Raw genomic sequence first — 24723 nt, 5'->3', positions numbered from 1 at the left:
TTTCCACCCCCATGCTTCACAGTAGGTATGGTGTTCTTGGGATGCAACTCAGTATTCTTCTTCCTCCAAACACGACGAGTTGAGTTTATACCAAAAAGTTCTACTTTGGTTTCATCTGACCACATGACATTCTCCCAATCCTCTGCTGTATCATCCATGTGCTCTCTGGCAAACTTCAGACGGGCCTGGACATGCACTGGCTTCAGCAGCGGAACACGTCTGGCACTGCGGGATTTGATTCCCTGCCGTTGTAGTGTGTTACTGATGGTGACCTTTGCTACTTTGGTCCCAGCTCTCTGCAGGTCATTCACCAGGTCCCCCCGTGTGGTTCTGGGATCTTTGCTCACCGTTCTCATGATCATTTTGACCCCACGGGATGAGATCTTGCGTGGAGCCCCAGATCGAGGGAGATTATCAGTGGTCTTGTATGTCTTCCATTTTCTGATGATTGCTCCCACAGTTGGTTTTTTCACACCAAGCTGCTTGCCTATTGTAGATTCACTCTTCCCAGTCTGGTGCAGGTCTACAATACTTTTCCTGGTGTCCTTCCAAAGCTCTTTGGTCTTGGCCATGGCGGAGTTTGGAGTCTGACTGTTTGAGGCTGTGGACAGGTGTCTTTTATACAGATGATGAGTTCAAACAGGTGCCATTCATACAGGTAACGAGTGGGGGACAGAAAAGCTTCTTACAGAAGACGTTACAGGTCTGTGAGAGCCAGAGATTTTCCTTGTTTGAGGTGACCAAATACTTATTTTCCACCCTGATTTACGAATAAATTCTTTACAAATCCTACCATGTGGATTCAAGGATTATGTTTTTCACATTCTGTCTCTCACAGTTGAAGTGTACCTCTGGTGCAAATTACTGACCTCTGTCATCATTTTAAGTGGGGGAACTTGCACAATCGGTGGCTGACTAAATACTTTTTTGCCCCACTGTACATGTGTAAGAAAGCCTACCAAGCGGTATGTTATCCCAGTGGAGACGGCAGGTGTTGTTGGTCCAGGTGCATTGCTGGATTCCTAAGGAAATATTTGCATCAAGAATGACTGTTGCCTACCAAATAAATAAATTAAGTTGTATTTTGTTCGATGTCTGTCTGCTGCCTACCAAATTTAAAAAGAAAAAGTGAGGACTAGCTAAGTAATTTAGTTATGCTAGTTTAGCTAACACTGCTATCAAGCCATCGGCGATTGTGAAGTGGAGACTGCAGCTGCTGAGGGTGTTCTACTGCTGAACGTTTGGATGGCCGACAAAACGGCTCTTCCGATGTATTACATAGGCTTACAGGAACCATAACATTTACAAGGAAGCCATGTTTTACATGGAAGCCATGTCCACGGTTAATCACGTGACCTTTTGAATGTCAGTTTTTAAATTTAAATATGTTAAATTTGCTAACGAAAAAGCGAGGCAGTGACGGATGTTCAGGACCACTGTGTGCTGATTATTAATAAACAATATATTCCTATATGACAACATGCATAAAACCAGAACGGTAGGCAGGCTTGCTAGCTTTTGCACAGCTTCATCGGGTCAGTCTGAAAATTAAAAAGAAGAATGAATGAACTTACCGTTATAATCAAGGGGGTTTAAATATGTTAAATTTCAATACATCAGATGTGATATTCAAGATGAACTGGATCAAAATTTTTCATTAGAGACAAACATAGATTATGATATTTAACACCAAACCTTAAGAATTCCTTCTTAAATGTGATTTTGATGTCAACAAAATTCCCATTCACTTATCTATTTTTCACAGACAGGCATGATCATGTTGGCTTCTACACATTTTTGCGTTTTCACCTTCAGATCCCCCGTTCCACCTGCTGCTGGATCAAAGACTTCCTTACCAACTGACTGCAATCAGTCCAACTACTTCCAAGCACTTTTTTCTCCAAAGTGTGCCTTTCTATTGTTTTATATATATTCCTATGGTTTGTCTATATTCCTCTTGATTGTGTTAATTTCTCATTTTTGTCATTTATTGGTGCTGTCTTACTATTTATGTTTTATTCCAGTTTTAATTTCGTTATACATGTGACATGTGACAATGACAATAAAGGCATTATTCTATTCTATTCTATTCTATTCTATTCTATTCTATTCTTGTCTACAAGCATAAATTTCCCCAACATAAATCTCTGATTTGAAATAACAAAAATATTAAATACAAAAATAAATCAATGTTTTATAAGAAATGGATCTAAAATAATATTAATTATGCATCCAAACGAATGAATGAAAAACATCAGGAGTTGAGGACTTTTGATGTCCCAGGGTCTGTGAGAGAACACAGTACAGTTTTTGATGCAATTGCAATTATTTTTTTAAGGCTGCTACAAGACAGAAATGGACCAGATATAAAGATGTTCTCATAAATAAAAAATTTCTTAGGTATATGATTCATTGTCCTGTAACTGCTCATTGTCAGTTTTATTGGAATGGTAACGTTATGAATACTAATTGTTGGTGACTTAAGTCTTTAGTCACCAACAAGGTCAAAGACATTTACTTTAAAATAATTCATCAAATATATACAACAAACCATTTTATTAAAAAAATATAGAAATGATTTGGATGAATCTTTTACCTTCTGTAAAACAGTCAGAGAATCAATTTTGCATTTTTTTTTACGATTGTATTAATGTTCTGTTTTTTGGACTGAAACTGAACAATTATTTCAACTATATTTTAGTATTAAAATGAACCTACAAAATAGATTCTATTTTTTGATTCTATTTGGAAAACTCTGATACAAAACTCAATTCCCCTTAATTCAAGGCTGAACTGAAAGCTCACCTTGGGACTTTGAAAGGTTTAACAGATTTGAAAAGCCATAAAAAGTAACTTTAACGCCTTTAAAGATTGTGTTTAAAATATCTCACATGTGGGGTACATGTCAGGTATTTCCTGTATGTTTCATTATTTCTTTTTCTATTTCTTTTATTTATTGCTTTACATTGTAAATGTTCTCAACTTCATAAGTCTCGAATTGATATTTTTATATAATATACTTAACTGTATTTCATGTCAATACTGATAATAAAATAGAAAGGGGGGAAAGGGAATGTGAAAGATAATTTGATTGTTAATCTGTTAGCTAATATGGAAGTAATCCCATACTTAATACCATGAAATAAATCTTTGATTTTTAAATCCTTTTACTTATTTCTCTTTTTTTAATTGTATTTTAAAAAAGATTTTGAAAATCTATTATTTGTTTTAAAATTCAGAAAACAATTTTTTTTATTGAAAGGTTAATTTTTTAATGTGAAATCCATTTTTGATTTGAAGTGTTTATTAATGGATTAATCAATTTTGAAATATTGGCTCAAGTAATGTTTTCTTTTAAATTAAATTATCAAATAATAAATTACTTTAGTCATGTTTAAATAATCAAAATAAATGGTGATTAAATTTTAAAATGCATATTTTATTTTACAATTCATTACAAAAGCACAAAAATTCTTTATTTTGATACATCTGGCGCTTCTGGTCCTCCATACAGTCCTCTTGAAACAGAGCTGAGGGTGCAGTCCCCATACTAATTCTGCTTTATGGAGTATTGGGGTTTATGCATAAACCCCAATTGGGAGGGTACTTTTGAAACCCATTTATAATTAGTAAGGTGTAATTAATGAAGGTAACAAATATTGGAACGTCAGAATATATTTTATAACAAAAATTGGTTAGGGCTATTCTGCGTATAAATACATAAGGATAAGCCTATATGAATGAGGACTACTCTCATTACAAAGTGATGTTGGATAAAAACAAAAGTGCAGAACAAGAAGGACTTTTGTGTTTGGGAAGAGAAGTTTCCATACCCCGATGTCGTTCAGATACGGTTCTCCATAAAATATGCAGCAGAACCAGCTCTTCCCACACCGGTGGATTCTTTAGGAAGTGTAACGAGGTTTGTTTATGCAGCACTACTTTTGTGTACCTCCGACAATTACTGCTACAAACTAAGATACCAATTTTCGGCGTTGTTTAATAAAAAAAAGGTTTAGAAAAATCCCCAATCGTGACCATTTTTCAAGTTTTACATTGCGTTTTTTAATTATGTTTATCCTTTAAGCACAGACGGTAGAGATTGCGTCGTATTTGTTGGACCTATTTTCTTTAGGATGGCTGTGCTGCGTTTTTCTCTGTCCCTCTGTTGTCCGTGGCCGCCATCTTGAATTTTAATGTTAATTTCTTTTAAAAAATGTGTTTCCTGTGTTATTTTCTTTTAGGGTATCGTGCTACATTTGGATTAGTTTAAAGAAGAGCTGTTTTGTTACGCGACGGTTTAGCGTTTTAAGATTGTAAGTATTTTGTGTGTTTGGTGGGGGTTTTTTTGTTGTCGACTGGGGTTATTTAACGATACCAAGCCGTGTAACGCTCTCAGCTTCCTTTTGAACTCATTATGATGTATAACATTACTTACACCCGGTAACTCGTTATTTGCTTTCTTTGATAACGACAGTATATTGTATCTACATGGATTCAGGTACATTAAGTAACTTTTAATTCGCTGAGAAACTGAATATTTAGCCCATCGACCTAGCTAATGGCTTCCATATCAAACAACCTGTGCTAATGCAGTTTGATAGCGTGCGTTAGCTGGTGTATTCCAGTTGTTTGTAGGTAGACTGCATACCGTAAACTATTTGTTGGGACATGCTGGGAGCTAAATGCCGTGTAATCACCGAATATTTCATGATTTTTGAGACGACATAAATTTGATGAGGAGAGACTGAATAACTGCAATTAGTCGTTGCTCACTGACGATCAAGTTAAGTTAGTAGGTGAAGTTTCATGTCGGCTAACATGAATCGGGGAGTGCGTTAATGCTTGAGGATACGCTGAGGGTTTAAATCAGCAGGCCCGGCAAACGAGCCGTATTTGGTCTTTTTTTTTTTGCTGAAATTTAGCAGCTTGATAGGGAAACGTCAGAGCAGTTTGTGATGTCGAATTGGTATATTGTGGCATGAGATGGTCCTTAAATATGTGCATCAGTCTAACAGTACTCGACATCAGTCTTTGTTTTTAATTGCGTTTGATGGGTAGTATTTGTGAGACGTGCTTAGTCTTTGGAAAATACCTAGGCATGTAGCCGGCAAGCTAACCACTCTGGCCTCGTTCGTGGTAATTAGCCTCAGGCTAACGAAGCGAACGGTTGGAGAGAGGGGAGTTGTCAGCAAACAATACCCTGCTATATTCACAACTCTGGTACAATTTCGGCCTCAGATTACGGTGTGGCCTTCCGGGTTTCTACTGCCTCTCCCATTCCCCGAGGATGTTGTGTTCTCCAGTAGCTAACGTTAGCTTTTGAACCATAAAGACGAAGCACATTTGCTTCGATCACAACTGCGATGATGCCACACTATAGCGCCCTGGAAACTGCTCGTATGACAGACTTATAAACACCATGGCATGGTAATGAAGCCGAAAACGTGTCTGTCATATGATGCATACATTAACAGGGCAGCACTGTGTGGATGGATGACAGGAGAGAAGTAATTTCTGGTGCACTTGACAGTAAGCCAATGCAGTATGTGGAATTAACGCTAAGCGGCGCTCGAGGATTATTTTTCTGTACTGACATTGCCCAAACCTGAAGTGTCTCACAGCGCTGGGTTCATTCACTGATGCTGATCACATTATGCCAGTAGTGTTTTAAATGGCAGTTTACTGGGCAAACAAAAATAATAACCAATTGTCATCATTGAAAAGCTAAAAGCAGCAAATGTGTCCTTTTTGCTTGAAATTAGTTTGAGATTGATTAAGAGAATAATATTTGTATGTATGTTTGGTCAGATATCAGTGAAATCAGAAAAGAAAGAAATGCAAGAAATGTTTACCTTCACTGTTCTACCTCTGTGATTGCCAAATGGTATCTGAGTAACTTTTCAAATCAGTCTTCTTTATATAGCGTCATTTCACAGCATTGGTTACCTTGGTACAAACCCTACAGTAACTGTGTTCCGCTGTGTTCTCATTACATTACAAACCCAGGTGATGAGGTATCTAAAATGAAGATGCCTTGATGTAGCGATGCTAAACAGAGCAAATAGTGTTCTTAATGCAACATGAAACGTTTGTAGCCAGCAAATTCAATATTAGTTTGTCATTTAGTCAAAAAAATATTCAGCTTGCCTTGAAGTTAGGAACAAAATATTTTATACCTGATTATACCTGATAGATTAACTCTATCATTCCAGTTTATAAGATATTTTCTGTTAATCAATTGAATTTTTGCAGTTTAAAAATTTCTCGTCCGTTTCTTCTTTCACCAGGTTTCAAAGTCTTGTCCCCAGTCTTCCCCACTCAAGAGTGTTGCTTCATCTCAGAGACTAAATGCAACTGGACCAGGGGTCTTGTGGGCATGAAGTGGCTGGGCGAATCCAAGAACATGGTATTAAATGGCAGACGACATGGAAACAAGTTGACTGGCGAGCAGACTGTGAGCCCGAGCCAGACTCGCTCTCAGCATCCACAACGTGCATCTCTGCGCCACAGCAAGAGCCACACCAGAAACCGAAGATGTAGCCGCAGTGAGTTCAATATGCTTGCTTTTACTAATGCAATGATTCTTCAACTGCAGCATACTTTAACTTTAGCATGCTTGTGCTTTTTGTAGGATTTAATGCAGCCAGTCTGGAGGCAGAAAGGCGCTATGTACCCTCCTCTGGAATGACTGCCAAGGAGTTGTGTGAGAATGACGATCTAACCACGAGCCTCATACTGGATCCATATCTGGGCTTTCAGACACACAAAATGAACACCAGGTTAGCAAATATGCATCTGCTAATTTTCTTGCAGCTTCTCCTGAGATTATCCCAGATGATAAGCTTGTAGTTACTTTTGTATCTCAAATGTCTCCTGATAGATTTCGACCTATTAAGGGAAGGCAAGAAGAGCTGAAAGAGATAATTGAGCGCTTCAAGAAACACGACAACTTGGAAAAAGCTTTCAAAGCTTTGACATCAGGAGACTGGGCTCGAAATATATTTCTCCACAAGACGAAGGCTCAAGAAAAGCTCTTCAAGCAGCATGTAAATACACTATTATTATTTTCCCACTATTGTGCAAGCCAGCCATCCAATCACAAAGCTCATTATGTGTTTTCCATAGGTGTTTGTTTATCTGCGCATGTTTGCTACAGACAGTGGGTTTGAGATTCTCCCTTGTAACCGTTACTCATCTGAGCAAAATGGAGCTAAAATTGTGGCAACAAAGGAATGGTGAGAACCAACTGATATATGTTATTAATAACTGTGAACTTTGGTTTTGTTTAAACTTGGCCATTGTCTAGTTCAAAGATAATTCTAGTTACAGTGATTTCAAACTTTTGATTAATAATAATAATTGTAACACTATTAAAAGTCCTTCACAGGATGTGAGTAAAATATATTAAAACATAAAAAAATAAAACTGCAAAAAGAAGAAACATAAGCAGTTTATTAGAAGTTGGAAGAAACAGATAACCAGAGTTGTGGTAGGATGTGATGTTAACTTACAAACTTGTTTTCAACCTGGGTGATAACCCTTTCTGCCTAATTTAATATCGCAGGAAAAGAAACGATAAGATTGAGTACTTGGTTGGGTGCATTGCTGAGCTCTCAGAGAGCGAGGAGAACTTACTGCTGCGGCATGGAGAGAATGACTTCAGTGTCATGTATTCGACCCGCAAGAACTGTGCGCAGCTGTGGCTTGGACCAGCTGCATTCATCAATCATGGTAGTAATCTTCGTTTTACTTGTGGAAATCTTATCACACCCTCTTGTTAAAAATTTTGACATCACTGTTTTTCACGAGTATATTAATTGCTGTGCCCTCCCCTCACAGATTGTCGGCCAAACTGCAAGGTAGGCTTTCTTCAGCGTCTTTTGGGATCAGTCACTTTTAAATGTGGAAACTCAGGTTATTAAGACTTTTTCCGTTTGTCTTCTAAGTTTGTGTCAACAGGTCGGGACACAGCTTGTGTGAAAGTTTTAAGGGACATTGAGCCAGGAGAAGAAATCTCGTGCTACTATGGAGATGGTTTTTTTGGGGAAAACAATGAATTTTGTGAATGCTATACGTGTGAAAGGTAGGAGTATACGTCATGAGAAAACTAAACACAGTGTTTGAGTGTGGGTTGGAAAAACAAAAGAATTTGAGTAAAACAAACTCAGAATCTCAGTTGAGTACGATAAGAACAATTAAACCATACTTTCTTTTTTCCCCCCCTTCTGTCATGTAGACGAGGTACTGGTGCTTTCAAATCCAAAGCTGGACTGCCAGTGGAAGTACCGGTGATCAACAGCAAGTATGGATTGCGTGAGACAGACAAGCGCCTCAACAGGCTGAAGAAGCTAGGGGAGGGAAATAGGACCTCAGACAGTCACTCTGTAGGCTCGCACACCGATGTAGACTCTCAGGAAATGCCAAAAACACATCAATGTAAGAGTCCTCTAACAGTTAAACATGTATTTCGTCTGTTGCAGATGTGAAACTCCTTGGGCAATACTGTCTTATATCTCTTAATTGTACCATGAATCATCCCCAGTAATCTGTATTATTTGTGCTGCAGGACTCCACTAGAAGTCCAAAATGTTACATTTTATTTATTTTTTTCTATATGCAGTTACTTATCTAAAAACATTATAATGTGCAGCCTTTTCTGTTTTTCCTCCAGCTGCCAGAAAAAGAACATCATCATCGTCATCATCATCTGGCCTGAAGTATAAAAACAGGACTCAAACCAGACAGACTTTGTCAAGAGCCCTTACTACCTCATGTTCAAAACAAGGTCGCGCAAACAATAACAGGGTACCAAAGAGACTAAGATCCCAATCTAAGCCTTCGCTAAGTAAAGTCCAGTTGCGAAGTCGGAAAAGGGGTGCAGAGCCCAAGGCACTGGCCAAACGAGAGACCTGCCAGTTGGGTCTCACGGACTCAAAGATGTCGCTGTGTAAAGGCGTCACTGTAAAGAAGGAGAAGGATGGGCAGGAGCTAGTGCAGCAGACACTGGGCCAGCAAGGCTATCTGACACGTCATACTGCCAAGGAAAATGGCCACCTCCCAGCTGTGCAGAGCAGCGAAGGCAGCCAGTGTTCGATGTACAGAACTCGCAGGTCCACAAGGACCCTTGTAAAGGCTCGGGAAACAGCATCTGGTGTTAAGCTAGAGCCCAGCGCCATGGATGGTTTGAGTCCAGTCCCTGGTGGGGTGGTCATCAAAACAGAGCCAGCTGACATGGAGGAGTACCTCCACCACGGAGTTGAGCTAGAACATCCATCATTAGATGCTGGCTATGCCAGAAGACGCTCAAGCACCAGGCAGAAACGGCCAGCACGGATCAGGGCCGAGCGGACAATTAAATGCGAAGACACATATGGGGAGTCCTTCATGCAAGTGGTTGGCAGCCATGCTGCAGAGTTCTCAGATTGTGGAAATATGCTTTTGAGCTTTGCTGACCAACATAGAGACTACAATTGCGTCACCCATGGCAGCAAATCTTTCCACCGGGACAAGGGAAAGGGTAGTTGCCGGTCTCAGGACAAGGGGAAGAAGAAGCGTCGGATCACAAGATACGATGCTCAGTTGATCCTAGAGAATAACACAGGCATCCCCAAACTGACGCTCCGCCGGCGGAGGGATAGCAGCAGTAGCAAGACCACTGACCCCAACGATCCTGTTGGCTCCTCCCATCTTTCGGCATCTACGGTCAATTCACCTTCTTCGAGCAAAATTAGCATAAAGTTCAGCAAGGATCATGACAAGGATAAAGGCAGCTCCTACATCGCCAAACTGAATAACGGTTTTGCCCCTGTGGTCCACAGCAATTCCACCAAGCTGAACATCCAGTTGAAGCGGGAGGATGATGCACGAAGACTATCACAGACAAAGGTGGACCAGATTTCCTTTAATGGAGACATGAGTCAAGGTCTAGAGACCAGGAATGGTGGACATCTGACCCAAAAGGTCCTGGCAGACCCTTCGTCTGATGATGAGGACAAGGAAGTGGAGGATGACGATGACTACTTTGATAATGAGTTTGAAGACGATTTCATTCCACTTCCTCCAGCAAAGCGGCTCCGACTCATTGTGGGTAAAGACTCCATAGACATTGATATCTCCTCCAGGAGGAGAGAGGATCAGTCTCTGAGGCTCAATGCATAAGCGGTGGACTTTTCCCTGTAAATATAGACGACCTGCTAATCAACTGTTGTGTTGATGTAAAAGAAGTACAGTAATTTAAAAAGAGAGAGAGAGAGAGAAATTGAACATTATTAGAGGGTGCTGTTAACTTGAAACAAATTTGTTGTTCACTCTGTCACTTTATTTCATATAAAGACCAACCACCCAAAATATTGATTTATGGAAATTTTACAAGTCCATCCCGTGATAGGAATCTTTCTCATTTTTGGGAATGATCTAGCTGGCTCCTAAGTGAAAACAGAATTTGTTTTAAGCTAAACTATTCCTTTAAGTAAATGCACTTGTTTATTCATAATGGACGTGGATATTGTAGAAAGTGTACAGTATGGTGATTATTCCTCTCTGTCTCATAGGCAGGTATTTTACTGAACTTTTGGTTTTTGTCTCTAGTTGGTAAGTTTCAGTAGGCAAACTGCACTGAATGAACAGTGTAGAGTGGTTGGTCCAGAGGCATTGTAACATCATCCAGACAGTCCTTTAGGATGCAGGTGCCATGTTCTCATTATTCCAGTAGTTTTCCTGGGAAAGAATGTCTTTTTTCAGAGTATAATTTAAGTTCATCATGTGTATGTATGTGTAGAATTGAATTATGATGTTAAATTTGGGCTATCATGGGCTTACCCACAGGAACAGTTTTTATATATGGTATATCAGGTAGGTAGAGCCTGATCGATCCTTATACTAAATCTTTGCTACCCAAAAATTCGGTATTGCATGCTGAAATAAAAATAGCAAGTGAGTTGTATTGGAAGAGGGACATGCATTAGTTTAAAGTGAAAAATGAATGAAACGTCAAACGTTCCTCTTGTGGTAATATGATTACAGCTCCAAAAGTTAGTCAATCTCTGTGGACTCCCATGATAAAAAGTGTTACACAGTTGAACAATTACACATTTTACAGCAGAGTTTTGGTAGCTACTTTGGGAGGTTATTACTCCCTTCGTAACAACTGTGTGACTCTAGATTTTGCTCAAGTCTTTATCGACTTAAGATTATGCATCACTTTTTGTATAACTGATAGTTAGTGCCACACGCTGTCTGCAGGATGTCACCTCAGGTGATTGAAGTCACAGAACTGGATCTCTTGTCTGTGTTTTTTGTTGTCTGTTTTAGTACAAAATGTTTTTTTGAGTGGTTATTTTTCTGAGAAGTCTGTTCTCCAGGTTTAGGGTGTCAGATTCCTGTGTTTTTGTGTTACTCAGTACTAATTTGCAGGAACAGGTGCGATTCACCTTTCTACCAAACAAAGCTAGCATTAGCTGTTAACATAGCACCCCAGCCACTCATATGGTCATATGGTCATGTCATATGGTCACTTCAAACAAACCAAAAAAAAAAAGTAAAGCAAGCCATAATGCAAATGCTGAGGCTTTAAATAAACTTTTATATTTTGTCTACAGTAATTCACAAAGTAGTTAGGAACTTGCAGTGGAGGCACCCCACCATTTTTCCCCCGCCGTGATGCTACTTTGCTGCAAGTGATATGGACAGCAAGAGGATCTTTTTTTCTTTCTTTTTTTTAATTAAAAGGTATTAATATTGAGGTTTCTCAAACAATATGTGTGGGTCTACAGATAGATCTGTGGTAGGCTTATATATTGGTCAGGCTCTGTTATGTGTTGGAAACAACTGACAGAGTAAACAAGTAATCCAGCTTTAGCAGCAAGGAACGTGTGTTTTTCATTGTTCAGACATTGAGCACATTTCTTTGTGGTAAATCCCTGTAGCTTGTTCAGTGATGTAAATACACACTTTAAGCAGCATAATTTAAAAAACAACAACATCAAAAACAATTTTATAATCCAGCATACATAAAATTGTATTCTTCAAAGTTTTTCATTTCTGGAGCTACTCTGTAATGGTAACATGGCACATGTGGTAGTTCAAGGTCATTCAGATCCACTTTTAAAGGCTACCAGTATATGCTTTTGAAATCCGAAATGTTAAAAGTAATGTACAGAATGACTGGCTTCCGTGTCATCGTTGAATGATGTTTTTCTCCACGCTCACTCTTCACTGTGAGAGTTTGTAAAATCAGAAGTGATGTCTGTTGACACTAGACTTTGCAGAGGAACCTTTCACTGTTTCAAATGTTCTTGAACTTTTGAATCTTGTACTGAGGCTTTCTTTTTTTCTGTTTTTTTTCCCAATATACATTCTGTGGTGCTACTTTTATTTCCTTCCTACCTGTTTGATTTTCTCTTCCATGTACGAATGGCAGCATTAACCTAGAATTTAGAAATACAGTGTATCACTTATATGTTTAGTCACTTGTTGTTTTTTTTAGTTTCCTTTACAGGAGCGCATATACTTTCCAACAGCATTAGGTGCCTTAAAGAGCATTTTGACAAAATTTCTCACATAGCTAATCATGAAAGAGTGTAAATGCTAAGCCATCTGTTTTTCCCAGAGAAACACTTCATCAAAAGCCCACCGTCAGTCCTTCTGTATATTATTTTCTTATTGTGTGGATGTAAATGAACAGCCCAAGGGATCAAGACTGAGACTCAATGTTAATCTTATTTCCTGTGTTTAATATGTACTGTTGACATCACCAGCAGCTAATCACCATTTTGACCATGCTCAGTGTGGCCCCAATATCCCCTCCTTTGGACTTGTCCATCCCACACTGTAAACTCTTCCAGGTGTTACCATCTGTGTGATCCTTGTCCAATAGAAAGCTGTCACAATAACCAGCTCACTCAAAAAGTAAAAAGAAAAACATCTAAACAAATGTGAATAATTTGCAGAAATTTTTAGCGTGTTGCGTGGGTAGTGGGAATCATGTAAAGACAAATAAAAATGGGCAGTGCATATATTGTCCAATATGTAAATCATGTGAACACATCTTGTACTTATTTAACAGTTTTGAATACTTGAAAACTATATAAAGTTTCTTTGTGACTCTTGTTCCTTGAGCGTTTTGAGTTCTGCTGTTAAAGTGTACAATTTCCCCCTATTGGTGCTAGGACATGTGCCTTGAAAAGTTCAGTTGTGCATTTTCCGAAGAAATTGCAAACTAATATTAGAAAACATAGTTTAAACACACGATGCAAACTAATCACACCATTGTGATGAAAGTTCTATATAGCATGTTATTTCCTAATATTAAAAACGCTCTGAATCTGCTGTAAGCACTTCAACTGGAATAGCTAAAAAACAGTATGTACCTTTTAGTTCTAAGGTTTTACATATCAACCTCAGATAAATAGCAGCACATTACACAGTGCCATTATTCAACAAAAACTAAGCCAGAATGTAGAAGCAGTGTGTGAAAACTAAGTCTGCCTTTACTGCTTCTATTAAGAGGGCAGGTAGCAGCCAGATTCTGCTAATCAGATGTGCTGGATGAACTTATTATTCCAAACAGTTTAAAGTGTCATTCTTCAGCGAGAAACATTAGTAAGTGGAAAATGCCTGAGATAGTCAGTATTCCTGGGAGTCAAACCATGAAATAGTGAAATAATTTAAAAAAAATCTGAAGACAAAAGTCTCAGGCTCTAAGGGCCTCAGCATGTTAAATGTTGAAAAAAAAAAGTTGAAGTTCATGACAGTTAAAAAAAAGACAATAAATCAATATGTAAATATCTGACCATAATGCACAGTACCATGTTTTGAGAAAGCTTAACAGCATATTGATACCCCCCTCCCCCCCCCATCAGCTGTCAAGCAGTGGTGCCGGGTTGATAATTTGATTAAACTTCCGATATACCAAAGTATTCTGCAGTTAAATGTGAAGCTATCTGTCTGAAAGCTAAATAATCAAGTGGTGGAAGGGTCCAGTCAAAGTAATGCCCTTAACCCAATTGATGGGGTCTTAGGTGAGTTGTGCACAATAATAATAATAATAATAATGGATTGGATTTATATAGCGCTTTTCAAGGCACCCAAAGCGCTTTACAATGCCACTATTCATTCACTCTCACACACTGGTGGAGGCAGCTACAGTTGTAGCCACAGCTGCCCTGGGGCAGACTGACAGAAGCGAGGCTGCCATATCGTGCCATCGGCCCCTCTGGCACAGTAGCACAGTGAAAATGTAAGCTATATGAAGTTTCTTTGTATCTCTTGTTCGAGTTCTGATATTGAAGTTCCACGCTTGTTACAACAAACATCCCAGTATGATTTAATGCAAAAAGTGAAGATATCAAAACAAAGTTAAGATTTTGCCATTCACAGTGTTGGTCAAGTTACTTGAAAACAGTAATTAATTACTGATTGTTTCTCCAAGTAAGTTATTCTGTGACTTTAATGATTATTTATTTTCAAATCTAATTAGTTACTTTATTACTTTTTAAAAACATGACACACAACCTGAATACATTATAAAGTAATAGACCTTTCAGACCAATTTTATTTTTTCTGCATAATCCATCATATAACCCAGAAACCATTTGCTCTCAGCTCATTAAGTGTCTGTCCTCTGCCTTGATGCTGGGTTTTCTCATGGAACTGATCTAAAATCAGGTGTGTAATTATGCCATGTTTGGGTAGGATTATTGGATGCCTCGTGTCAAGCAGTAAGGAAGCCTTCATTAACCGCCCTCCTACCCTGAGAACACCGTCTTGCAATATTGGGTCAAGTTGGAACAAAGGATGGCTCTGTGGTAATTTACCATGGTTCAGTGCTTGGATTTCCTCCTTGAAAGCATCTTCTTGTGCTAATTTTATAAGCACGTGACTTGCTTTTCTCCTGTCTTCCACATTTATACCCTTTGTTGCATTGGCTCTTTTGGCTAGTTGCTGGATCCTGGCAACTACATTTACTGCTGTATGCCATTTTGAGAACCTTTAGAGTCTCTCCAAGAAGTTCCTGTCCTCTACTACCTTTGTTTGTAGTATTTGTGTCGTTTTGACCTCTGGATCACCTACCAGAAGGTCTGGAGTTGAGTCTGGTGTGACAAACTCTCTTTCCCACAGGAAATGAGGTCCAATGAGCCAATTTGAACCTGAGGCCTCTGGTTTCTCCTCCAGGGCAACTTTAAAGGAGAAGGTGTCACTGCTTACACTCCACCTTACTCCCAACACAGTCTAAAATGGGAGTTCATGATGACTGATGTCCACTTCCTGGGCTCCACTAGCTCGTTCACTATCTGGAATTAACTCCAGGACTTCTCTGTTGGCTGCTGTGGGATGTTCCCTTTCATTTTGGCCCGCAAGATACTTCATTGCATAATTTGCGCAGCCTGGTGAGGATGCGGCCCCGAAAAGATGGACTTTCATGCGATATGCTTTTGGCTCTGTGTTTGTTTCACCATTTTCCCACCACAGTAATTTCTGTCCTCTCTGTTTACATGAAATCTGTTAAACATCTTCTCTACATCACAGATGATTGCAATTGGGTGTTGGCGAAATCGGCAGAGTACTCCAGTCAAACTGTTAATGAGATCAGGTCCAGTCAAGAGGTGATCATTCAGAGCTGTGCCACTGTACTTTGCAGAGCAGTCAAACACAACCCTGATTTTTTACGGTTTTCTCAGGTGATAGACGCCTTGATGTGGAATATACCACACATTTCCTTCTCTGGGATCATCTTCAGCTCTTTCAGCATCACCTTCCTTGAAGACATTGTCCATGAACCTTACATAATCGTCCTTAAATTTGGGATTTTTCTCAAACTTCCCTTTCAGGTGCTTAAGTCACACCAGAGCCAGAATTTTACTTTCTGGCAGCTGAGGGCGTGCCTTAAAGGGAAGTGGCATCTCTAGGTGCCCATCAGCATTCTGGTGTATTTTCTCATTTAGCAGTTGCATGAACTGTATGTCATCTTGTGATATGCTCTTTTCTCCAGGAGCTGTGTCTTTGAAGTCTGACTCAAGCACTCTGATGATGGTGGCTGGTGTCAAGGGTGGAAGTTCCTTAACAGATAAGCGATGACACAGGCCTGTCACTTCTGCTGATGTTGCCATTTTTTGTGAACTGCCAACAATGCTCCAGCCCAGGTCTGTCTTGATTGCATATGGCTCTTCGTCACTTCCCGCGATTACTTGCCGTGGTGCCAGTGCTCTAGGACAGTTGTAGCCTATTAACAGCCCGACCTTGCAATCCATTAACTCAGGCATTTCCTGTGCTATTCTGATTAGATGTTCCCATCTTTTGGCAGTTTCAGAGGTGGGAATGTGTGAACGTTCAAGTGGGATGAAGTCTCTGGTTTAGGCAAGCTGATAAAGCTTTTGGAGGAAAACCCTCTAACTCTGAGCCCACTAACTCTTTCGCTCTGAACAATGTAATCTCTTCCCATCATAGTGGTTAGCTTTAACTTCACTGGCTCTAAACTCATCCCCATCTCCTCACATACGCCTTGATCTACAAAAGTGTTGCTACTCTGTGCATCTAATAGAGCATACACTAAGGTCTCTCTCTCTGGAGTGGTGGTTGAAGAAACCCACACAGGCATGATCATGGATGTGCTCCCACCATCTCCTCTGTCCATGCAACAAGAAAGTGCAGATATGTTTTCTTCTGCCTGCATTCTACGTGATGATGTGTTCACTGCAGTCGTTGGACGGTCTTCGTGAAGAGCTGTTGGATGATGTTTTTTACAAACCCCACAAGTCGCCTTGGGCTTACAGTCTTTTGAATTGTGTCCTCTTCTCAGACAGCCAAAGCACAGGTTATTGTCAAGTATGACCTTTCTTTTGTTCTCCACGGACATTTTAGCAAAGGTCTGGCATTTGTGAATAGAATGGCTTTCTCCACAGCAGATACATGTGACTGAGTTTGATGGCAAAGCATTTGCTTTTCTTTCTATATCAGGCTCATTTGAATTGTTCTCCACTCCGCTGTATCCTGTGGTTGTTTTGTCTGATGCTTTCACATTTGTGATGTATGCATTAGCCTTTGGACGCTTTATGTCCCTAGCTGACCTTTCTTCAGTGTGTTTCAAGGCATGAAATGATGTTACAGGATTGCATGCAACTTCCGCTTCTTGTGCAACAAAATCAGCGAATTGCTTGAAGCTTGGATATTCTTCTGTTTGCCGTAACTGCAATGTGACATGACGATTCCAACGAGAAGTCACCCAGTCAGGAAGTTTTTGGAGCAATTTTTGATTCTCTTCACAGTCATTTAACACCTGCAGTTCTTTGATGTATGGCATAGCATTGCTGCAGTCTGTCAGAAAATCACTGAATTGTCTCAGTTTAAGCGACTCTCTTGAACGAATCTTTGGCCAGTTGTTCAGTTTTTCCCTAAATGCATGCTGGATTATAAAGGGGTGGGCATACTGAGCATTCAAAGCTTCCCAAGCTTAGTCATATGCTTCGTCATCTTTTCTGTAAAAGCTTCCCTCCAATACAGACCGTGCTTCTCCACTGATGTATTTGCGTAGGTAGAACAACCTGTCAGCTGGATTTGTGCATCGCCGTTCTATCAAAGCTTTGAAACTAGTGCTCCACTCTAAGACCTTAAGTGGGTCCCCTGAGAAGACGGTCAGTTTTAGGCCCTATTCTCTTCTCATTGTATTTGCTCCCTCTAGGCTCAATCTTTGAAAAATACAATATCGCCTTCCACTGTTATGCCGATGACATACAGATCTATTTTGAACTTGCTGACGACCTTGCTGTGTCCCTGCACTACTTTCAAGAATGCATGCGGGAGGTCAAAGAATGGTTCCTGAGTAATTCCCTTGTTTTGAATGATAAGAAGACTGAGACTGTGGTGTTCAACAGTAAAATCCCTCGTGCCCAACTCTGTGCTGCCCTGGGTTCCTTTGCTAGTTTTTCTTGTGACTATGTCAGTAACTTGGGTGTACTGCTGGATAGCTCGCTCAAACTCGATAAGCAAGTGTCTGCTGTAGTGAGATCTAGCTTCCACCAACTGCGCCTTATCTCTAAGGCTAGGCATTATGTTCCGCATGAGGACCTGGAGAGGCTTATTCACGCTTTTGTGACCTCCAGGTTGGATTATTGTAACTCCTTGTACTACGGTCTTCCCTCTTCTCTTCTTCTTAGACTGCAAACAGTCCAAAATCCAGCAGCCCGCCTCTTGACTGGTACCAGGAAATTTTGCCATATTACCCCTGTCCTAGCTAGCCTGCATTGGCTGCCCATAAAGTACCGTATTCAATTTAAAATATTACTCCTTACATTCAAAACTATTAATAAATTAGCGCCAAGTTATCTTAGTGAACTTCTCAAACCACATACTCCTGCTAGAACACTCAGATCTGCCACTCAACTACTTCTGACCCAACCCAGATCTCGGCTAAAGTCCCGGGGTGACCGTGCGTTTGCTCTGGCTGCCCCGGTACTGTGGAATAACCTTCCTCTCGACCTCCGCGCATCTGATTCCATTGCACTGTTCAAATCACGACTAAAAACCCACTTATTCAATCTTGCCTTTCCCTCTAGTTAATATTTCTTTTATGATTTTATGTCATGCACTTTTATGCTCATTTAATTTCTTGTTTGCTTTGTACCTGTTGCTTTCCTATGTATCAGTGACAGCTACCTACTTGCATACTTAGTACTTGCTTTGGTCCTATTTCTATTATCCTCTTCCTATTCTCTATCTTACTTGTTAAGCACCTTGGCATACCCTTGGTTTTTAAGTGTGCTTTATAAATAAAGTTTATTATTACTAGGGATGGGTATCGTTTAGGTTTTATCCGATACCGGTGCCAAACCAGTACTTTTGAAACGGTGCCGGTGCTTAAACGTTGCTCGAACCGGTGCTTAAAGAATGGAGAACACAAAATTGGTCCAAAAACCTCTCATGTTTAACTGTTTTCCACTTTTTCTTTGGTCATTTTAGCCTTTTTGGCCAGGGTGAAGGGAGTATCTGCCATCAAACAAGAAGACAGCCGCATGTAGCTATGATGATGTTTGCTAGTTCACCTTACATGCATTAATGTAATAACGTGGTTAGCCTACTCAACGTAAATTACACACGAACAACATTAAGCTACTCACGCAGAGAAGAACGGCTGCTGCTGCATCATCATCCTCATCATTTCTGCTACACTGGCAGGGCCAGGACTCTCCTCTTCGGGTTTTTGGGGGATGTTGCTAACTCCGGGTCCGATAACTGGCAACCCACCCACAGTAGATGTGCTCGGTGTGAGGTCTCGCAGCAAGCTATCAAATACGGCGCATTTCTCGGCTTTTAAAAAAACCCGCTATGCATCGCCAGGTGTTTCATCGGATTTGAGGTGTTACCTCCTTTGACAGCATCACAGTATCAGCTTAAAGCACTTGTTGCTGCTGAGTTTGCATCTTTTGCTGTGAAGTACAGCCAGACTTTTGACCGCTTTGCCTTGGACATTTAATCTGTAGCTCTGCTCTAAAAGAACGTACGTACCTGGACCCGCCTACTATCCTCGGAAACATAAAATGATTGGCTAGAATCCAAAGTGTATCACAGCTCAGGGAAAAAAGCACCGAAATATGCGCTGCTTTTCGGTCTGGTTACTACCGTTTATGTCAGAACCGGTGCCATCATGGCACCGGATACCGGTACCCATCCCTAATTATTACTTTACTTGTTACTTGAAAAAAGTAATCGGGTAAGCGTTACTGCCTGTCTCTGTTAACCATTATATGATGTTCACATCTGTGGGACCCTTTTCAATAATACCAAAAGAAAAATGTGATTTATTATGATTTCAACTTCAGACTCCTTCCCTTCAGCTCAAACAAAGGATCACATGAGGTTCCACAGCCTAGACGAAGGGTAGGGAACTCCAGGCCTTGAGTGCCGGTGTCCTGCAGGTTTTAGATGTGTCCTTGAGCCAACACAGCTGATTCAAATTGTTAAATAACCTCCTCAACATGACTTCAGTTCTCCAGAGGCCTGGTAATGAACTAATCATTTGATTCAGGTGTGTTGACCCAGGGTGAGATCTAAAACCTGCAGAACATCGGCACTCGAGGCCTGGAGTTGCCCACCCCTGGCCTAGACGGATATTGCAAAAGAGGTCAAAGGAAGACTGAGAGAATATAAACACAGAGGATAATAAGGGAACAGGACAGAGGTGGTGTCAAAGAATAATGTTTAAATGTTTTTATGCTTTGCTTCAATACTGATAATGTTCATATTTTCACTGTGCAGCTCAGCTTGATAAACATGAAACTGCAAGCCGCGTGTGCCATGTGATGAGGCCACAAGATCAGCACAAAAATACACATCTTTATTATTCTTAGAAACTGACTTGCTGCACACACACATACACACGAACAGGAAAAACAGGAACTGCTATCTATGCTTTAAATAAAGGAAACGCCTGCAACTGAGTGTGAGTCGCTCTGTTGAGCTCTCACCCGTGCACGTTAAAAATCTCTCCAAGTGTCTAAGTTAGTTAGCTTTCTTGTTATATGTAAAAATTGTATTGTATTTATTTATTTAAATTTTACTTTTTAATTATTTTACTTGCATTTTTAATCACTCTTATATTTAAATGTTCATTTGCTATTTTATCTAGGGATTGAGAGTAACGTAGTTTCTATTCTCTGTATGTCCTGTACATGTGGCAGAATTGACAATAAAGCTGACTTTGACTTTTGACTTTGACTAAGTGTCGTTTCTTCACCTGAGTGTTTGATAATTGTTGATATCCATGACAGGTGGGAACACAGCTGAAACTAATCGTGCACTAAAGAGACACGGGAAGCAAAACCGAACACAATGCACACAGGAGGAGAGACTATCAATGTAAGACAGTCCAGGTGTCAGTGTTAGCTAGTTCCTAAGACATACATGCTTGACACAGAAAGAAAGAAGAAGGAAAAACTACAGGAAAATAAGCAAGAACGAAAGAAGAACGTAAGAAACCAGAGTACACAGGGTTCGTACAGGTGCTTGAAATCCTTGAAAATGCTTGAATTTTAATATTGTCTTTTCAAGGATTGAAAAGTGCTTGAATTTCAGATGTGGTGCTTAAACGTGCTTGAAACCATATTTCATTCACCACAAACAACTATCTGACCGAATAGTTTTCTTATCAGAGAAATAAAATGAGTTGCAAAGTGTAAAAGCTAAATTTCTCCGCCTGGGCTGCCTCGCACACATGTCAGTCTGTTTCAATGTGTGACCCCGCCCCTCCCTCCGGACAGTCGGGGGTGAGTGCGCTAAGTTGACGTTGTTGTTTTAATGAGTGTTTGATGGAAAACGACACTGGCGGGATTTGAGTCACATGACAGGTGAGTCCTAGTAAATAATTTCGAGTATGTGTACATAACACAGGCTAATGTTTAAAACTATGATTATTATTTTGCTAGCTATCAAACTTGCTGGAGAAATGATTGAAATGCACTGAGTGTGATAGAGTACGGCAGTGCTAGCACAGCAGTTAGTTATGGCATGGTGATTTATGCAGTGTGCTTTAAACTTGGCTAACATTACTTAGCAGTAGCAGTAATATTAGTGACTTCACTCAAGTGAAAGCTTTAATCGTTAGTCCGACACTTAACTAGCCAACTTAAGCCTTAAAGAAAAACTGGTAAAAAGAGGGACTGATGCATGTGGGCACAAAGAAGCCATTTCTTGTGCTGCTGAAGTTCCCTGGCTTTCATTCAAAATGTGTTTATCGTGAGCACCGACACATTAAACCATTTAAAAATTATAAATGGCTTTAAGCTCACACTGAGGCCTGTGGGGCTCTATCAGCCACGGAGACGACAGACACATTTTAGTGTTTTAATGAATGAATGTTTCATACTTTAAGGCTGCCTGTTTATTTAAGGGAGATGAACAATACATTATTATTTGACATAATTCTATGACAGGTGATGGACTGAATAAATAGATTTTAGGTCGATGTTTGTGCGTTCTTAAAGTCTTATATGTTGAATTGAACTGAGTGTGTCATCTGTTCAAAGCCTCCCGTCAGTGCTGTTCTCCATGCCCGTCTTACTGTACATGGTGTTATTAGCACAAACACTTTAAAGCTGATCATTTAGGACTGTAACAATAATCCAGAGAGCAATGTAGTCAAACATCTCAGTTAGTTTTATTGGGAATGAACTTTGACCTGTTAGGCCCCCAGGGCTTTTCTGAGCTTCCTGCTCGAAAATGAAGAGGCCAAAATAAATGGAGTATTTCTCTGCAATTACAAACTCTGTGTAAACAGTCTTGGTATCAAAATAAAGCTAACGCTTGTGAGCTGTCATCAGAGGGGTAAATATTACTGCAGATGTTACTATGTCAAAGTTACTGGGACTCAAACATAGAAAAAAATGATTATTTCCCTCACCTAATTTTTAAAAGTATTTTATAGCTTATATGCTATAAAATATACTTTGGGTCACATTTAACCAGTGTTGGGTAAGTTACTTTAAATTAGTAACTTGGTTACATTACTAGTTACTTCTATCAAAAGTAACTCAGTTACTTCAAGTTACTCGTTACTTTCAGAGTAACTAGTTACTAGGGAAAGTAACTTTGGTTTAACTCAGAATTCTCTTGTTAATGTGTTGCTAACTGGATACCCAGCAAGACTGCCAGTCTTCTAGCTTGCTTACTTGCCACAAGTGCACTGGGCCACCAACCAATAGAAAGGAAAAGATAACGTGCACATTTCCACGAGAGAAATCCCACGCCTGATTTTATCCTAGCCATTCTATCCTCGCTTTTTACATCCAACACAAAAACTGCAGTCGTGGTGCTTTCGATTGTACTCAGAACTCGGAAATTCTGCCTTCTGAATAGGAAGATGTAGGCAACACCAGACTGCAGATGAGCTGCATACAGGGCTGGACTGGGACAGAAAATTGGCCTGGGCATTTTGACTAGAGACTGGCCCACCATTATAGGAAAAATCATAAAGCCTTTGAATGAAAATAAACACTGTTGTGACAGTGATGTTCACTGTTCTGATGGTATATATGCATCAATCTATCAATCGTTTGTTGCAAGACTCAGATAATTATTTTTTTAAAAGTGAGACATTTTAAATGAGAATAAGAAAGTATTTCTTTGTGCCCCCCTCTCCCTTTTAATGCCCTACATGGACCCCTGGCAACACTTTGCTAGACCTGCCCCTGCACAGTTACCAGCTGTCAGCTACCTAAAAAAGGATCCTGGTGTTATTTGTGTCTCAGAAACAGTTCATAACTTCAACTCATTCATGTCACCTAAAAGGTAAACCTGTTTCTCCATCACAGCTCTGATGATCCAGTAAGGACATCTCCTGGTTTCATCTTCATGTTTCCCTCTCACCAGATAACCAAACCATATCATGACCAGCAGCTTTACAGCTGTGGCTCCAGCAAACATCAGCTGATACTAGAAATTAATATTAAATAAATTCTAACAACAGCTGATCAAGCTTAAACGTGCTGCTGTTGTTTACCACGACATCTGCTGGTTTCCTCTTTCTGGCGCAAAGTGAGCGATAAACAAACAAGAGAGCCAATCAGCTGATCATTGATCAGTTTCATGATTGAAGTACAAACAGGAGAGGGAGGGGGGAGAATGACAGAAGAAGAGGCAGCTGTGCAGCAAAGACACAGAATAACTCCAGCTTCGTGTCTTTTTCCATTCTAGCTGAAGTTCGGGACAAACTGTGTTCTTTTTCAGCTCAACACCAAACGCGTAATAATTTCTCTGAATACGAGACGATTCCGTTTTTTTACAGGACGGTTGGCAACTCTAATAATTAACCTTATGAACAAAATAAAGTTCAACATCAGTAACAGAGCACCACCCAGCTGTATAGAAACTCCGTCATGCTAGCTAGCACGCAGTCAGCACAACGAAAATAAACTCCACCTAAACTTGGTTCATATCTGACCCAGATGGACTGCAGGTCATAACTTCTTACCTGAAGTTCAGTTCACCTGACACTCTCGGACCAGCGGCCGCTTCGGGTCTCTCCTCTTGCCTCCCTTTTCCTTCATCCACCTGCTGCCTCCACCACTTGCTAATGTTATTGAATCTGTTGAAGCTCCGCGATGCCGCCACACGAAGTAACGAATAACGAGCCTATTTAAATCCCAGTAACGAGTAACGCGTTCCCGGTTTTGGCATAATAACTAGTTACTGTGCTCGTTACCACAATAATAACGTAGTTACTGTAACGCGTTACTTAATAACGCGTTAGTCCCAACACTGCATTTAAGTCCAGAAAATCATAAATCAAAATATGGATGTTACCTGTCCACAGATTCATGGTGATGTAACTGCTCTTTTAACTGTTTGGTGTTTGTAGAAATGGTTTACAGCTGAGATTCAGATTTTCTGTGGACACTCATGTCTGCACTTATATTTCTGACCTCGTGTTATAACCGATTAAATGTGATCTCCTCTCTTTTCCCCCATTTTTGGTGGTGTGGGTGCTTAACTAGTTAAAGTACCAAACATCTGTCTCCTGTTGTTGTGTCCCGTAGGAAAGAAGCATCAATATCTGATGAGCAGACTTGTTCATTTGTGCAGATTTCTTCTTTTGTGTGGTTGTTTTTTCCAAGTGGAGATGAGCATCTCTAACAAGTTGATTTGTTCACATTTGCACATCTGCATTTTTGAGAGAAATGAGTTTTTTGAGTTTGTGCACTATATGCATATAAGACAACCATTTCCTTTTTCAGT

At 40.0% G+C, this 24723-nt stretch overlaps 1 protein-coding gene across 4 annotated transcripts; it reads left to right on the top strand.

The window, feature by feature from the left end:
- The first annotated feature begins 3902 nt into the window (after positions 1–3902).
- Positions 3903–13113, top strand: kmt5b (lysine methyltransferase 5B). 4 transcript variants are annotated; one of them, XM_085278488.1, is made up of 10 exons: positions 3903–3922; positions 6291–6548; positions 6635–6782; positions 6884–7049; positions 7129–7238; positions 7568–7734; positions 7843–7862; positions 7950–8086; positions 8240–8439; positions 8675–13113. In XM_085278488.1, exons 2-10 carry the CDS (start codon positions 6380–6382, stop codon positions 10159–10161), a joined length of 2604 nt encoding a protein of 867 aa, XP_085134614.1. In that variant the 5' UTR covers positions 3903–3922; positions 6291–6379; the 3' UTR covers positions 10162–13113. The 4 variants fall into 4 exon arrangements, with proteins under 4 accessions (XP_085134614.1, XP_085134608.1, XP_085134612.1 ...); XM_085278482.1 differs by lacking the exon at positions 3903–3922 and adding an exon at positions 4055–4316; XM_085278486.1 differs by lacking the exon at positions 3903–3922 and adding an exon at positions 4368–4443.
- Positions 13114–24723: the final 11610 nt, after the last annotated feature.

This window comes from Mchenga conophoros, linkage group LG1 (genome assembly GCF_057382185.1).
Source record: "Mchenga conophoros isolate Kocher_MC1m ecotype Shallow Benthic linkage group LG1, M_conophoros_male_GT1.1, whole genome shotgun sequence".
Taxonomy (NCBI): Eukaryota; Metazoa; Chordata; class Actinopteri; order Cichliformes; family Cichlidae; genus Mchenga; species Mchenga conophoros.
The sequence above is the reverse complement of the archived record's forward strand: the minus strand, read 5'-3'. Positions and strand labels throughout refer to the sequence as shown.